Source organism: Lissotriton vulgaris, chromosome 11, assembly GCF_964263255.1.
Source record: "Lissotriton vulgaris chromosome 11, aLisVul1.2, whole genome shotgun sequence".
Lineage (NCBI taxonomy): Eukaryota > Metazoa > Chordata > Amphibia > Caudata > Salamandridae > Lissotriton > Lissotriton vulgaris.
The window spans coordinates 136,451,029-136,467,423 of NC_141699.1; the positions used below are offsets into that span (position 1 = coordinate 136,451,029).

The 16,395-nt window shown below is 50.1% G+C and overlaps 1 protein-coding gene across 1 annotated transcript in view; it reads right to left on the bottom strand.

Annotated features, from left to right (window-relative positions):
- KMT5A (lysine methyltransferase 5A) overlaps positions 1 to 11,647 on the bottom strand; it is a 79,062-nt gene extending 67,415 nt beyond the window's left edge. Inside the window, exons 1-2 of the mRNA XM_086942916.1 lie at positions 11,486 to 11,647; positions 6,868 to 6,965 (exon numbers count right to left, since the gene is read on the bottom strand). Coding sequence (XP_086799042.1) covers positions 6,868 to 6,965; positions 11,486 to 11,495 — 108 coding nt within the window. The 5' untranslated portion in view covers positions 11,496 to 11,647. The remainder of the gene's footprint in view (positions 1 to 6,867; positions 6,966 to 11,485) is intronic.
- Positions 11,648 to 16,395: the final 4,748 nt, after the last annotated feature.

The window sequence follows — 16,395 nt, forward strand, 5'->3', positions numbered from 1 at the left end:
GCTGACAACCAGAACAAGACAGCCACCAGCAAGAGCTCAAAAGGGGGCAACATCAGACCCCCCCCCAAACAGCAGGCAAAAACTCAAGAAGGCACGAGTACAGGAGAGACCGGCCGACGAAGCCGAAAGCCTAGAAGAAACCGACTCTCCAAAGGGGCAAAAACCACCAAGGAGGCTCCAGGACCCCGACAAGCACGAACCGCCGCCCACTGAGAAGACAAAGCGGAAGGGGCAAGGCCCTAAATGTCCTAAGAAAATCCAACACAGAGGTAGGATCCCCCAGCACAGGAACGACCCAAAGGGAAGAACACAAAGAGAAAAAAGAACCCCAAAGACGACCACAGCACCCAAGGGCCGAAGGCCGACGTGACAACGGGATGCCACGAGCCACCACAGAGGAATAGCCCAAAGACGCCAACCACAGCCGCACAAGAGCCAGGCCGTCAGAAGCAAGTGACATCAGGGCAAAAACCAGCTGTGGACCAAAAAGCGGAGCCGGAGTCAATGAAGTCCGGCCAAACCCGACCCCCGCCAGCAGCAGCAGGAGCAGAAATCAAAGACAGAGAGGTTAACGATACAGACACCTACACAAACCCCCTTACATCCCCAGACTATGCAGGAGGAGAAAATAGGAGGGAAGGCACACAGAAAGCCCGAAGGCCAAGGAAATGTGCAGGGGCCATGCAAATCCGCACCAAATTGAACCAAACAAAGAAAATGCGCCGCCGAAGCGAGCACAGAGGGCACAAAACAGAGGACAGGAGGAAACGGCCCAAGCAGCGTCTACGAACGAAAACGCAGACAGTCCTGAACACAAACTCAAAGCCCACAGAGGAGACTCGGTCCAGAGAGACCTGCGGGAGCCCGAACCACCAGAGGCAGAAGACACACCAATGAGCCATAGTGTCGTGGGAACAACACATGGAAGCCAGCAGGAACAGAGACATGCAACTGGTCCCCCCAAGAAGGCCCAAGCAGCAAATAGCCACGGGAAGGCCAGCACGAATCAAAAAACTCGGCCGCCACCAAGGACCCCAACGTGGCGCCCAACCCCAAGGACAGGCGTCCAAGGACAACAAGAGGAGAGAAGGGAGCTGAAAACGCACCCCAAACACCAGGTCGGGAGAGCAAAGCCACCAGGCCAAAGTAGGAACCAGAACAGGGGAGAGAGGAACCAGAGCCATGTAACCTGCACGGAAAAGGACCCAAAGAGCCAATCAGAAGAAACACCAAGGACAGGAGGAACAGGCAAACCCAAGGAACCACAGCCGTGGAGGCAGCCACCACCTCCTGGAACCGCAACCAACCCCAAAGGGCAGAAGGGCGACCCAGCAGGACCCACAAAAGAGCCAACAGGGAAGAGAACCGAGCCGGAGGGTGAAAACAACCCCCTGCAAAGTGACGAACAGGCCCCGAGAAACCGAAGGCCCCGAACAGGAACCAGAAGAAAAATGGCCAGAACCACAACAAACCCCAGTAACCGTAGCAAGGCCACAACGCCACCATCGCCAGAACAGTCACAAGGAGGGTGGAAGCAGAAACCGGACAAAAGCCACATAGGGAAAAGCCAACAGCACCCCCCAGGCGGTCACCCACCCAGGTATGGACCAGACCTGACCCTGCAGTACAAAGAACAACAGGTGCAAGCAGAGCGGAACCGCCAACCAGCAAAAAACCTGCACAGCAGGAGCCAGCACCGCGGAAAAAACAGGGGAACAGGAGAGAGGCCGAAAGGCAACACCCGAACCAGAGAAAGGAACTCATCCACAGCAAACCGCAGGAACCGCGGACCAGCCAGACGGATGGAACGTGAAAAACAGACAACACCCAAATCCAGGGAAGCCCAAAAAAAATACAAAATAAAAAACACCCACCAGGAAGAGGGGAATGACAGACCGCAAGGGGAACAAACGACCAGCGGCACCAAATGGTATAAAGCCCCAGGACACAGAACCGTGCAGAAAGGAACCAACGGGCGCCAGGACCAAGAACAAAGAGGAAGAGGAACCTTGGCCCGCTCCGCCACCGGAACCAGCACAACAGCGCCCAGGGACAAAAAGAGACCGACGCCCAAAGAAGAAGGTAAATGCAACACGGGTCAAAGGACAACGGAGCAACCGTGAAAACAGCCCAAAAAGGGGGACAGCCCGGAAAGGAATCCGGAAACCAAGAGCGAAGCCCGACAGGACCCACCAGTCGGAAAGCAGACCGGACCAACAAGACAGGAACAACGGATCCGAGCCCCCCAAACCGTAACAAAAACAGCAACGGAGACAGGGAACCCACTGACAGATGAACACCAGGAGTGGGACACAGACCCAAAGAAAAAGAGATGCAACCGCAACCACCAGGTCACAGAGACCCCCCTCCCAGGGCACAACAATACCCAAAACCCTGGACGACCAACACCCAGGGGCAGCCGTAGGCGCAACAGAGGCCGGGAACCAAACGGAACACAGCCTCCCCCACCCCCGACCACGAAAGGGCTGAGAGGAAGACAGAGCACCACCACACAGACTGTCAGTAGAGGGAGCCAAAAAGCCAAGGAGCCACAGAAAAACAGACAGTGGACCAAGACGCCAGGACCAGGTCAGCCGAGGAGAAGACTCAACCCATCAAGCCAAGACAGGAAGGAAGGCCTGCAAACAGCCAAACTCCACACGACCCATGAGAAGGAAAAGTGAAGTACAGGCCGAACAAGAGCCAGCACGCACCCCAAAAGAAGAAGCAACACATGGAAATGCAGGAAAGTGAGAGACAAAGTCCGCCAGGCAAAACCACCATCCCAGAAAACGAGGAAAACCCTGCGTATCTGCCGCAAGCCATGCATCAGACAGGATATCCAACAGGACAACATGGAAGGAAAAGGTCAACCACCACAGAGTAAACAAACTGTGCGGAAAACCCCACAGCATCCAGGGATCTAGGGCCACAACCCAGCATCACCCTAATAAAGACCTATCCTCAGGACAACGCAAAGTAGGCCCTGGCAGCGCATACTGGACAGCCAACACCAACAACTGTGGAAAAGCACAGATTGAAACTATACCAACCCAGGTAATTGGACAGCATAGGCAGGAAGATCTCGTGAACACCAGTAGCCCTTCACAGTATTCAGCGCAGCCCCAGAATCTGCAAAATGTCATCCACCTGCAGAACCTGGAAACTATGCCGCATGGAAACAGCCAGGCAGGCACAGGTGAAGACGACCCTTCACACATGGTGAGTGAACCCGAGCAATCGAACCAAACAGGAACTCACCACACAACAAAGGAAGTGCCCAGCAACCTCCAAGCAACACTGCCCCCAATCACCAAATCACACAATGTGAGACCGGTGAAAATTACAATGGGCAGCCCTGTAGTCTCCACCCACAGCCCCAGGTCAAAAGACCATGACCGTGGGGGCCGGACGCTGCACTAGAACCACAGCGCCGGAACGACCCGGGGCCAGGACACCACGAAAACTCCCCGCCCCAGCCCAGCACATGAACGGGGAGAGTCCCTGACCCCAGAACAGGAGCGCAGCTGACCGGGGGACCGGAGCAGCCGCACAGAGAGAAAAACCCACAGGAAACAATGCAGAAGTAAAAAACTGCAAATGAAATACTCCTGTGAAATTCACACAGTAAAATAACGCAGAAGCATAAAACTGCAAATGAAACACTCACGGCACCGTCCTGAAGAAAGCCAGAAACAGAAACAGGAACCGGGAGCACCAGCGTTCCGACAGCCGTCGGAGCAGAAAAAAAACAGGCATGGCGGTAGGCGGGAGGGGCTTATGTAACTTTTGAATACTGGCGTTGTGATTGGCTGGGTGGAGGCAGGACTGCCTCACGTTGTTAGGACTGGGACGGGGAGGACCCATGAGGGGGTAATGGTGTCTGGATAGGGTTAGACTTTTTTATGTATTGCAGGAGCCTAATGTATCTTGGATTTTCAGATGAGTAGCATCAGCTATGTTTTGAGGACCTGCCTGTAAATGAGAGCAGTTTACACGGAGCGCATGTTCAGGAGAAAGAGTTTCCCTTCAGCCAACCAACCAGAAAATAAGTTTTTACCCCCAATCTGCATGTTTTTGTAGGCAGCCCATGGACTACAGACAATGGATTGATCTTAGTATGTGATGGGTGTATGAAGGACTCAAAGAAGCTTTGCTTCTCTTCCAGCCATAAAGTCAGCTTGGAAATGTGAAACGAGTGGCAGATGGAGATGGCGGAACATAATGGGTTTAAAAATGTTGCTATATTTTGTGAATCACTGTATACTTCCAGTGCCTCAGAGTACTCTGAAGACGACATAAAGCACCATGTTATTCCTGTGTATACATAGTCCTAACCTGGGACATTAGTCAGAAGCCACACAGGGTGCACACTCTTGGGGGGAGGGGGGGGGGGGGGGGGGGACTCACCTTACGATGTGAAGACCCAGTCTCAGACTTCGAGGTGTTTTCCTACATGGCACCTCATATAGGGGCATTTTATGTCAAAGAGGCTCGAGTACGATGTTGATGAAGATGGGTTTTTAAATACAAGCACAGCAGTGACCCCCGAAGAAGGGCCCATGGGTGGCCCGAAATGCATTGGGTTTTTATAAGAAATAAAGACTGCTTGCGTTGAACTTTGCATTATCCATATTCTTTCGAAAAGCCTGGATTGGCACTGTTTGAATACTAGAAAAATGAAAATTGGCATTTTTACCCGGTCTGTGGATTTGGATGAAAGAGTGAAAAATAATGAATTAAGGTAAAAGAAAAAGATTACAGAGAAAAGTTGGAATATAAAAGTAATGGTTCAAAAAGTTTGGTGAAAACATGCACGCCAGGGGCGGCATGAAGCTGTGCGAATGGTTCTTTGGGGCTACATGGTAGTCCCATCACTTAAAAGTACATTTTGACAAATGGCAGTGGGGCAAATGCCTAATAACCGATCTGCACGCAATGGACAATAAAGAAAAGATAAAAATGGAGAAAATAAGAAAAAGTGTTAAAAGAAGGTGTGCATCCCTTCACTACTTTGAAAGAGGCTCAGGGGGCATGTATAGACAAGGCACTCCATGGGCAGAGAAACCCTAATCGTTAACCTTGCAGCCCTAATCTTCCACACAATAAAAGGGCCAAAAGGGAATAACCAAAATCTACTCAAGGCACACTGTCTTTTGCCTCGAGCAAAGGAAGGGTATATGTGGGCTTTCTAGCACCACTGAAGACTCACTGCTTAAACCACTTATGATTTCATCACTAAAAAAAGCTAACAATTCTGGGACCAAAGGAAGGTGGGGTCAGAGTTGAAACTTAATCATAGAAACCCTTGCGGCGTCTTGGATAATGAGGAGTTTGCCTTGCCTGAACAAAAGGAAAGAGGATGCAAACAAAGTAAGGAGCAAGTGAGAGCCATCCACTTTGCCAGTGCTGCAACTTGCCAACGGCTTATAGTTTCCTCTCTATCAGGTTTGTGATGGACACTCAACTGTGCCATAAAGTCAGCTTGGAAATGTGAAACGAGTGGCAAATGGAAGATGGCGGAACACAAATGGCTTTAAAAATGTTGCTATATTTTGTGAATCACTGTATACTTCCAGTGCCTCAGAGTACTCTGAAGAGGACATAAAGCAGCATGTTATTCCTGTGTATACATAGTCCCAAACTGGGACATTAGTCAGAATGCTTTATGTCCAAGCCTCTATTTGTAGACACTATGAATTGTAAGACACGTATTGCCTTTATGAACCTTTTGTATGCTAATGGTGCCCCACAGTGCTTCAGAACATTGGTTCTAAATAAAATATTCGCCCGATCGGTCCTTGCCTCTGGCCCTTTTAGGTCAAAAAGGTTTTCAAAAGATGCTTTAGCTAGGAGCAAAAACAAAAAATCTTTATGTATTGGATATCTCATCATTGCAACTTCAAGGCAAACTGATACCAGAGAGAATGCATCATATGATTTTGTTTTTTAAAGTACGTCAGGAAAGCCGCGCTATATCCAGGTCTGTTACAATAGGCTCGAAATATTGTTGAATACTCTAAAAGTGTTATTCGCAAAACAAAAAAAAAAACAGTATTGATGGTGGAAATCTGGAAAGCGGTTTAAACAAAGATAGCATCCAAATCGGCATTGAAAGTTCTAGGTAGTTAAGCATAACATCCCCAGTGTTTTCCATTAGTTTTAATGTGTTCTATTAAGACAACAGGCTTTGGTATTATGAATTGCTATGGCTGACAGCAAGCGGTGTATTCTATTGAGCGCGGCAATATGTACCTTCGAGAAATTTCTCACGGCAATACACCTTCCATGCTTTCGAAAGTCTACATTAATATTGCCAGCAATTATGAGCAATAATTGGAACTGGATTTTATTTTGGGCATAATTGCAAACTATTTCTCATGCTTCACTATACGACTTCAGCCACCCCAGTGGTTCGTGCATTCCATTTTTGCTGATTCTGTAAACATAAACGTGCTGCTGCCTGGGAGCAGGGACTGAGCTACGTAAATTCTATAATAATATGCACCGTCTGGTAGTTCTGACGACTTTGCTAATATTATGTGGACATTTGGTTATACGATCTAGCATGGATAGTGTGTGTAGATGTTTGGATATAGGATTTATAACCGTTTATACTCTGCGGCCCCAATAGGAGAATAACCATAGATTAGGATGGTTAAAGATAGCAAGTACTTTAAAGTTGAAATATAAATGCGGAAAAGCGAGGTCAACCAATGTAAAAGTGTAAGCTTTATTTCAGGTCTGAATGACACGTAAACATGAATAATGGTGGGAAATAGAGTGTTTGTGGGTGCTGTGAGCGTCATGCATGTGGTACGGGAAAGGACATAATACACATGTAAAAGTTATTAAAAGAAAGCTGACCCCTTTCATTCTCGGGTGGTTCTCATTCGTGCCGCCTCCTCTCTGGCTCTCTGACACTTCTTCCGTTTTTCCTTCCTTGGATTTCGACATTTTCTTCCCTGAAGAACAGAAATGTTTCGTGTGATTTAGGAAGGGTGAAGCAGAACAGCGCTCTTCAATTCATTCAGTGCCACCTCACCCAGCGCACAGAGCGGCCATGTTTAAAGGGACTGAGGCTAGCAGCCGCAGCCAAGAAGTGGCCTGAAATCAGGGCCCTGCCCAGCAGAGAGGGGCCGAGCCTCTCCGACGGCAGGGCCTGCACGGAGGGTGCTGGGAGCCAGCCAGAGCCCTGCCCAGCAGAGGGCTGAGCCTCAGCACGCGGGGCGCCGGGAGCGAGGGGAGCCAGGCCCTGCCCAGCGCAGGAGGGGGGGCGCCCCACGAGCACAGGCCCTGCCCAGGGCCCGGCTGGGCAGAGAGGGGGTGAGGCTCAGCACGGGGAGGCAGGGGGTCGGACCATGGCCACCAGAGTGAAGGGCCAAGGCCCAGCCAAGAGTGGGGGCCGAGGGGGCGGAGCCTCCCATTCACGGGGAGCCGAGGGGCGGCCCGGAGGAGGGGCCGGGCTTCACTCTCCCACCCAGAGAGCCTGCGCAGCCGGTGAGAGGGCCGAGCCGTGGGCACGGGGCACCAGGGACAGGCCTACAAGAGCCGTGCGGAGGCCAGGAGCTGGGCCTGCGCACTCAGGCGGGCCCGGGGCCCCTACCCAGCAGACAGGCCCCAGAGCAGCGGAGAAGGGGCAGAAAAAGGGCCTAGCAGGGAGGGAGAGGTCAGCCTCGGCACAAAGACGCTTGCCCGGCAGCAGCAGAGCCCCACCCTGCCGGCTCACAGACTGCCAGCCGAGAAGACCTGGTCTCCGCTGCGGCTCCAAGCAGAGCACCGCGAGGGGTCCGAGCAAGCGTGCACGAGGGGGCTGGGGGCAGTCATGGGAGAGCCTGGGCTAAGGAGAACCATAGGCTCAGCTGTGCCTGCACAGGGTACCAGAGCCTCCACCGAGGGTGCACAGCACAACACAACCCATTAGAAGGGAAGGTTCTGTCAGACTGGTGCAGTCAAAGTGTAAGGGCATGTAATATAACACTGGTTCACGGGGTGGAGATGGAAAATAAACAGGTCCTCAAGTTATACGGGGCGGTTGGGGTGGGTAAGGGGGTTTCATGGTCTCGTGAAGCACTTACTCAGTGAAGACAAGTCCTGCAGGAGGTGCGCCACAATCAGTGCTGAACACAAGGCCTTTGCAATTTATGACAGCAATAGCAGTAACGCTGTAAAAGGGGCCTGCGGAGACCAAAAAACTAGGGCTTTTAATGCCAGGTACAGGGCAGCAACGTGCAAGGAAAACAGTTGACCTGGCAGTATGACGTGCATGGGGAGCAGCACGCGCTTCCGTGGCCTGCAGCGGGGCTTGCACTGGGTGCATGGTGGAGTAGCACGTGCTCTTGGTGACTCAAGTGAAACGGCAGGGTTTTAGTATAAAGGCACGAGGTGACAGCACGCGCCTCTGTGGTTGCCATGGAGGAGCAGTAGCCCGACCAGTGAGACGAAGCAGGGGGAAGACCTTGTGACATGCATGTACACTGTTTAAACTGGCCACAGAACTTTCCATATAAACAGTCACATTAATAACAGTTGTATTTCCGGAGCAGCAGCGACATACAAAGGACAAACATAATAGCAATAGATAACGACAGAGACCGGCAGCCATTCCACAGAAGCATGGTCCAAGTGGCACCAAAAGCAAAGTCTTACATCAAAATGAACATAGCAAGATATGCAGTAAGCTGCCCTCACGAGGTCATGGGTAACAATACAGTGGTGATCACCTCCAATACAAATTATTAACAAGTAGATACCGAAGTAAATATCCCATTGAAAATGTATGCCCTTGGAAGATGATAGCCTGTAGGCACTAGGCAGCATTTCACAGAAAGCAAAACATTGGGAGAAACTTTGAGAAGCTGAAACTAGGTTTACAAGCATTGACAATGCAAATAGATATGGCTTTGGAATGTTGTATGGTAATGTGAAGCATTACAAGTAAACATCATGGGAATAGATAGGTGTCTGTGTGGAAACAACTGTAGAATAGTATTGGTGTAGGTTAAAAGGTCAAGTGATAGCTACACTGTCAAGCCACACCTTAATATCCATGTAGGTTTAATGACTGCCCTCCATATCTGTGCTGTTGCCAGAGAAAAATGACATCATCTTCTTATGTAAGACACCTTAACAGCATTCCAGAGTCATGCGTCTTCCCCCCCTGAAAGTACAAGCTCTGGCAGCTGGATAGATAAGCCAAATGATCCCACTAGGGTGGCGGGTAAGCCCCTTTTTTTGTAGAAGCACACAAAGCATATGCGCCTGGCTCCCAACATGTGGGGGGGGGGGGGGGGGGCAAAGCCCCTCTAGTGATGCTCACATTGTGTGGCAGCAGCTGCACTATCTAGCCAGACTATAAAAATAACTGCCAAATCCAATAGGTCTCACCTCTGCTAGAGCTAATGCTTTTGGCAATGTATTTCAGCCATGTTGTACACCAGTGTGGCTGCTGTTCAGCATGGCTACAAATGAGTGGTGTGGAGTAGTGGGAGTTAACTATTTTTGAATAATTCCAAAAGAGGCATCACATAGAACATAAGTGACTAAGACTCATAATGGTGAGTAAAGTAAATACAAATAAATACAACTCTACACCTATGTTAGTAATATGACACAGACACTGCCAAAGGACTCAGTTATGAATAAACTCATCCAGTATAGGTATAGATTATTTGATGTCACACGTGCAGAAACTACGTATGTAGCATTTTATTCCCTTTTAAATGTCCCTAAACAGGAAACTCAAACTTTAAGTAAGCACTCATCTTAAATTCAAGCCTGCCTCGACATGGGTATCTGAAAACTAAGATTGGATGACAACTGCACTAAGATTTTATTGCATGACAACTGCACTAAGATTGTATTGCAGAAGCCCTTAGGTTAGCATTATGCAGAATCTTTTAATGTCAGTTCAAACGTTTTACATGCTTTTTCCAGATGCTTTGTTGCCCTCTTGGAATGCCCATTTTTATTCAGCTAACACCGCCTATCGTCCTACACTCTTAGCTATCACCTAACGGATGAGTTTGTAGATTCACCTGATGGCATGACAAAAAATAAAAAAAATAAAAATAACTTCGTGAGACTCAGTTGACATCAAGTAAAACCAGAGTGCTCTACACAGGCCTCTTCCCAGCATGTACTCTCATACCTGCCTACAGCTTAAACACCCAAAAGGGGTAAACAATCTGCAATAACTCCTCGATGCATGGTACCCTCGGCCCGAATACTGTACAGCACCCCACTGCTTAAAAGCTGGATAATTACCCCAGTCTGGACTATTTAGCTTCATGCATGCCGTGGATTATAGACCAACTTCTTTTTTTAAAGAGGCGGCAAAAATCTGAAATAGCAGACAAAGAGGTGACAATGGCTTGCTTGGTCATCAGGCATTTTTCCAATGTTGTTATATTCAAATGTGGTAAGATCACATTATATGTCTGAATCGGGCGGCCATTATCACTAATGAGAAGCTAGTGCCATCTACACTGTCGCAAACTAATTACTGCACTCTTGGACATCAGCCCTGACACAGCATTCATGTGTGAATGGGAGGTCCACGAATACTGTCCACCACTTTGCAACACTGCCTCACAAAAACAAATGTCAAAAAACAACATTATGCATGCAAGAACTTTACAATATCAAAGTTCTAACTGGTTTCACTGGGGAGGGGGCGGCAAAAGTAGCAACCTACGCTCCATTCAAATGCTATGTAAGATTAAAGCAATCCTATTAATGCACGTTTGAAGAAAGGAACTGCTATTCCCCATCCACTAGACTAGATGGTCCTTCAAACGATTTGAGAAGGCGGGACTACCTGGAGACTACACAGGAACGAAGCAACGGATAGGAGGAGGGCGCTGCTACTCAGACTAGAGACTCGCGCAAAGATTCTAATCCGAAACTAGACAGCGTGCTCTGTACAGCTACTGAACAAAAAGTTATCTATGCTCGCAAGTTATGTCCTCAGCATTAGTTTCTTAGGTGGGTTGTAGGAACTCGTTCCACGCTAAGTGGGCAGCATCACGTGTAAGGGTCGTAGGCTTGCGCTTTTCGGGGTGCGGCGGTTGTCAAGCTATTCCATCAGTCCAACGTTTTAGCAACGGAATGTTGCATTCTGGAACTCGTGGTTTCGATTTTAAATTGCACATTCAGGCAAAAAAAAAAAACAACACACAATATGGTTATACGAAACGCCAGAACAGGGCAATGGCGCCCCACTCGACGCTGGATCATTTAGTAGGAACACATAATCCGTCTAAGGAATCAACTCAGTTCGTGGAATTCCCGCAACAGCTATTAAAACACACCTGAGTGGCCGCGTCATGCAACAAAAGCAATTAATAAATGGCGTGGACTTGGCACACTTTAGGCACCGTCCGCTTTTGGGGAACAGTGTACCAACTCTTATTACAAATTAAGGCCCTGCACCGAGTTCCCAAAAATCCTTCAACCCACCCCACAACACGCTTATGATAAATACCTTTGGCCATGATAGTTTCGCGCTAGCAGCAGACGTGGGTAACCGGCCAGGGAAGTTGACAAGAAAAGCTGAACAGAAAGTAAATTGACGCGGTCCCTTTAAATGTACCAAACGCAGGCCGCCACTCGATTCTTCATTAGACCGACCATCTCGGTTATCATTGGCCGTTGCCCCTGCCTTTCAATGTTTATTTAAAACTGTGGTTGGTTATAGGCAGTGACTAATCTCACCTCTCCATAAGGTTAACGCCCTCCGGGTCTCGCTAGCCCTTTAACTCTCCGCGTGCCTTTTCAAATCCCCTTTCCGCTTCTGATTGGTTGTTGGTGATGAACGTAGAACAACAGACTCGGTTGCCATGGTTGAAGAAGGATGTCTCTGAATAGTATGACGTAGAGGAAATACCTATGCAGCGCGTGAAAATACGTTGCAATGGTTTTAACCTTCAACAAAGCCAGAGGCTTTGGTTATAGCATAGTGACAGTTGCCTCGCGCTCCCAGTCAGGACGCAGACGTGGAATAGGATATCCGTGTTAAAAGCGTAGGTAATCCAGCACGTGGGAACGCAGAACTACAAGAAACAAGCATTTGCAATGCAATCGGTCTCGCATTTACGTGAGTTTGGACTATTGGCATTGTTTATGACAATGCCTTTTATTTTTATTTTAAATACCAAAACAGAAATTAAAGGCATTGTCATTTACATTGCCAAAAAGCTCAAACTCGCGTAAATGCGAGAACTATTTCATTGCAGATGCTTGTCTTGCTAAATGATTACCACACTGCGAACAAAAAAAATCAGCCAAAAACATTGCAATTTACAACGCCAATAGCTCTAATTTTCACAAATGCAAGCCTGAATGCATTATAAATGTGAAGTGTTCTGGGGCGTGTAAGCTGCGGTCTAGATGACCCGCGCCTCCAGAGCGTCCCTGCGCTGACGCGTGACGTCAGGCGCCGGGGACTATAAATAAAGAGGCGTGGCTACGACAAGCCAGTCGGAGCCACGTGTAGACAGTAACACCGGCTCCTGTGATTATTAGCGTAACGCGGCCGCTGCTCAAGCGCTAGCCCAAGCACAAACGCTACACTGGCGACGAGAGTATTAACGAACCCACCCTCTCACCGGCACAAAGCCATTGTCGCACCACAGTTTCTACGCACTGCGGATGCCAAGGGGGAGCTCATTGCTACTAGGCCTGATCCTAAGGCACGGTAGCCCTGCTCAACCCACGGGTGGTGAACGGAGAGACGAAGCGACGGCACAGCCGGGGGGACGCATTCACAGTGCATCCTACGCCGGAAAAGGGGGTGAGAACAGCGCGCTACGCAGCCCCCATAGCCAAAGGCCACCCCACAGCCAACTAGCACGTGCATCACCACTGAGGCCCCAGAGCCAGACAGGGAGTGTGCGCCAAACATTGCAAGGGACGATACCACCTCCCAGCAAAAGGGGCGACCAAGTAGCCCAGGACTGCGGCCTCATCCCATAAGCGTTGCAGAGCTCGACAGCACACCGCGCACGTGCCAAAATGGCGTCCATTCCCGCCCTGGAACCGTTCGTAGTTGACGGTGCGCCATCATCCCTCGCCCCACGGTGGATGGATTGGACGGACCGCCTCCAAATATATTTCGAAGGAGCGGGAATCTCAAGGGAAAGGCGCAGAGCCCTGCTCCTACACCTTGGTGGCAAGGACATACATCGCATATACAAAACATTGACGGAAGCCACCCCAAAGACATACCAAACGCTCCTCACAGCTCTGACCGCCTACTTTGAACCTATGGCAGGCAAAGATTATGAGGGGTTCATATTCCGCCAAGCGAAACAAGAGGCAGATGAATCCCTAAATGCGTTCCACAGCAGACTAAAAGAGCTAGCCAGCTCCTGCAGGTTCCGGGACAAGCAAGAAGAGATCAGGGGGCAGATCATCCAAGGCTGCTTCTCGTCGAAACTCCGTGTTGCCATACTCCAAGAGGATGACAAGCCCCTCGCGGACATCCTCAAGCTGGGTCGATCCAAAGAACTGTCCCAGGCACGAGCGTCCCATATGGAGTCGGCCCTACACCGGCCAATCAAACTCGAACAGGCCCACACAGCGGAAAAAGTGAACGTGGTGAGGCCGAAAGGGAAACAAACAGGCGGGAGGAAGCAACCAGACAGAAGGAAGGAGTGTGGTTATTGCGGTGGCCAGCCACAACGCATCAAGACTGCCCAGCAAGAGGGAAGAAATGCAGCGTATGTGGGTGGATGAACCACTTTGCGGCGGTATGCAGGTCCATGAAAGCAAAGAAAGAAGCCGCACATGTGGTGAAAGAAGAAGGAGACAGTGAAGACATGGACGATGACACTGGGGACTATCCAGTCCACTACATGTACGCCATTGACCAACCAAAAAGAAAGAAACGGCGGCTCCTGAAATGCCGCATCATGATCAACCAGCAGGAGGTGGGAGCCACAATCGACACAGGGGCATCTATTGAGCTAATGGCGGCAAACGTATACAACCAACTGCAGGTGAAACCGCCGCTACGCGAGGCAAAGATCCAAGTGTTCGCATACGGCCAGAAGACACCCATCCCCCTGATCGTATGTTTCAAAACAGAACTGAGACACCAAGAGGCCACAGTGCCCACCACGATCTACGTCACGAAAGAACGCAGTGGCATGCTGCTAAGTGGTCAAACTGCAGAAGACCTACAACTCATATCCTATGCTCTGGCAGTACTAGAAGAAGAACTAGACACCATCATGGAAGAGTTTGAAGAGGTATTCAAGGGCATCGAGTGCCTCAAAGGGAAGGAAGTATCTCTCCACATCGACCCATCAGTTCAACCAGTGGCACTGAGGCATCGGCGCATTGCGTTCCATTTAAGGAAAAAGGTGGAAGACGAACTTGAAACACTGAAAAAGCAAGGAATCATAGAAAAGGTCAGTGGAACTACTCCATGGGTATCCCCCATAGTAGTGGCCCGAGAACCCAAACAGCCTGGACAAGTCCGCATCTGTGTCGACATGCATCTCCCGAACGCAGCGGTGAAGAGAGAGAGGCACCTGACCCCCACTATACACGATATCCTGGGCGAACTTAACGGGGCAAAATGGTTCTCCAAAGTAGACCTCTGGTCGGGCTATCATCAATTACCGCTCCACCCAGATTCAAGATACATTACTACCTTCTCCACCCACGTAGGACTGAGACGATATCGGCGCCTCAATTTTGGAATCTCGAGTGCCGCAGAAGTGTTCCAGAACACCATTCGCGAAGTCCTTAGCGGCCTCCCGGGAGTCCTGAACGTGAGGGATGATCTGCTCATCTACGCAACGTCAATTGAAGAGCACCACTGTGACGGGGTGGGACTCGTGCCGGAACATACAGTCCCGATAACCTAAAAGACTGGTGGTCAGCTGTTCCCCTTTCTGTTTCTGACAAACAGCGGGACTCAGCCTGGTTGGACGAATGGACTCACGCAGGCGCAGAGGCAACTGGGGGCACGAAGCTGGAATCAACTACGGCCCCTTTAACTCTACCAACGAAGCTCCACCCACCTGCGACGTCACACGCTCAAAAGAAGGCGGAATCATAGAAGCGGCGGACAGCGTTCTCCCAGGAGAAGACGGACGAGGCTGGAGACGAAGTACGGAACCGGAGCCCTGCAGAGAAGAAGCCGTGACGAGCCCAGCAGTGGACAACAAGCCAGGAGGCCAACGGCCCTGCGAATCGCCCTGCCACACTCCCGCGGGAGGAGTGTGGCTTGCTAAGGTACGGGGCAAAGTGGCGGGCTGGGTGAATCGTAGTAGTATAGTAAACGAGTGAACACTGCTAAAAGTGTAGCCTCATTGTCCCTCTCCCTTCACGAGCACTACTAGGCACTAGAGCTTACGTTTACTTGCACTCCTTCACTCGGTGACCCTCACCCCCTGGTCCCTTATAATCCTGTGAGGACGTCAGCCTGATTCCCTTTTGTTTCTTTTCTTCCGTTCATGGTTGGAGTTGAGGACCTTGGCCCCGACGACCCCTCATCATTTCCGTTCTGGAGAACTACTGGCACCTGCGTGGAAGAAACACCCTAGAACTCTCAACGTTTCCTAAAGGAGTCAGGACGGATCCCAACGAGTTTGCTCATGTTAAACAAACTACTAGAAGGAGAAGAGCTTACTTAAAAATAAAACCCTCTTTAAAAACTTTATTCAACGTGTTAGAGTCGCTCCCTTCCACCTCTCCTGCTCCCGATCCCGTACAACCACCAAAGACTACGAGGGGTTCTACAACGGGTCAAAGAATCTGGTCTGACATTACACAAGGAGAAGTGCCAATTCCTGCAGCGGAAAATCAGTTTCTTTGGGTACACATTCTCGGACCAAGGAGTGGCACCTGATCCTGATAAAGTGAAAGCCGTCCAGGAAGCCCCGGCCCCCACAAACGTGTCAGAAGCAAGAAGCTTCCTGGGGATGGTGAACTTCGGTGGTCGTTTCATCCCGGATCTCTCCAACCTCACCAAGCCACTTCGAGAACTGAGCAAATCAGCCACCACGTGGCAATGGGGCCCAGAACAAGAGAAAGCTTTCCGGGACACGAAAGCAGCCCTATCGGCAGACACCACTCTGTCGTACTTCGACCCATCCAAGTCCACCAACGTAGCCGTGGATGCCAGCCCCTTCGAGCTAGGAGCAGTGCTAACACAGCGTCAGTACAACGGGGAGTGGGCACCCATTGCCTATGCCAGTTGCTCGCTGACAGACACGGAGCAGAGGTACTCGCAGATAGAAAGAGAGGCCATAGCCATACATTGGGCCTGCCCACATTTCCACGTCTACGTGTATGGCCACCCTTTTACGGTAACCATGGACCACAAACCTCTCCTGCCACTGTTCCAAGGCACAGTATCAAAACCACCTCCCAGAATCGAGA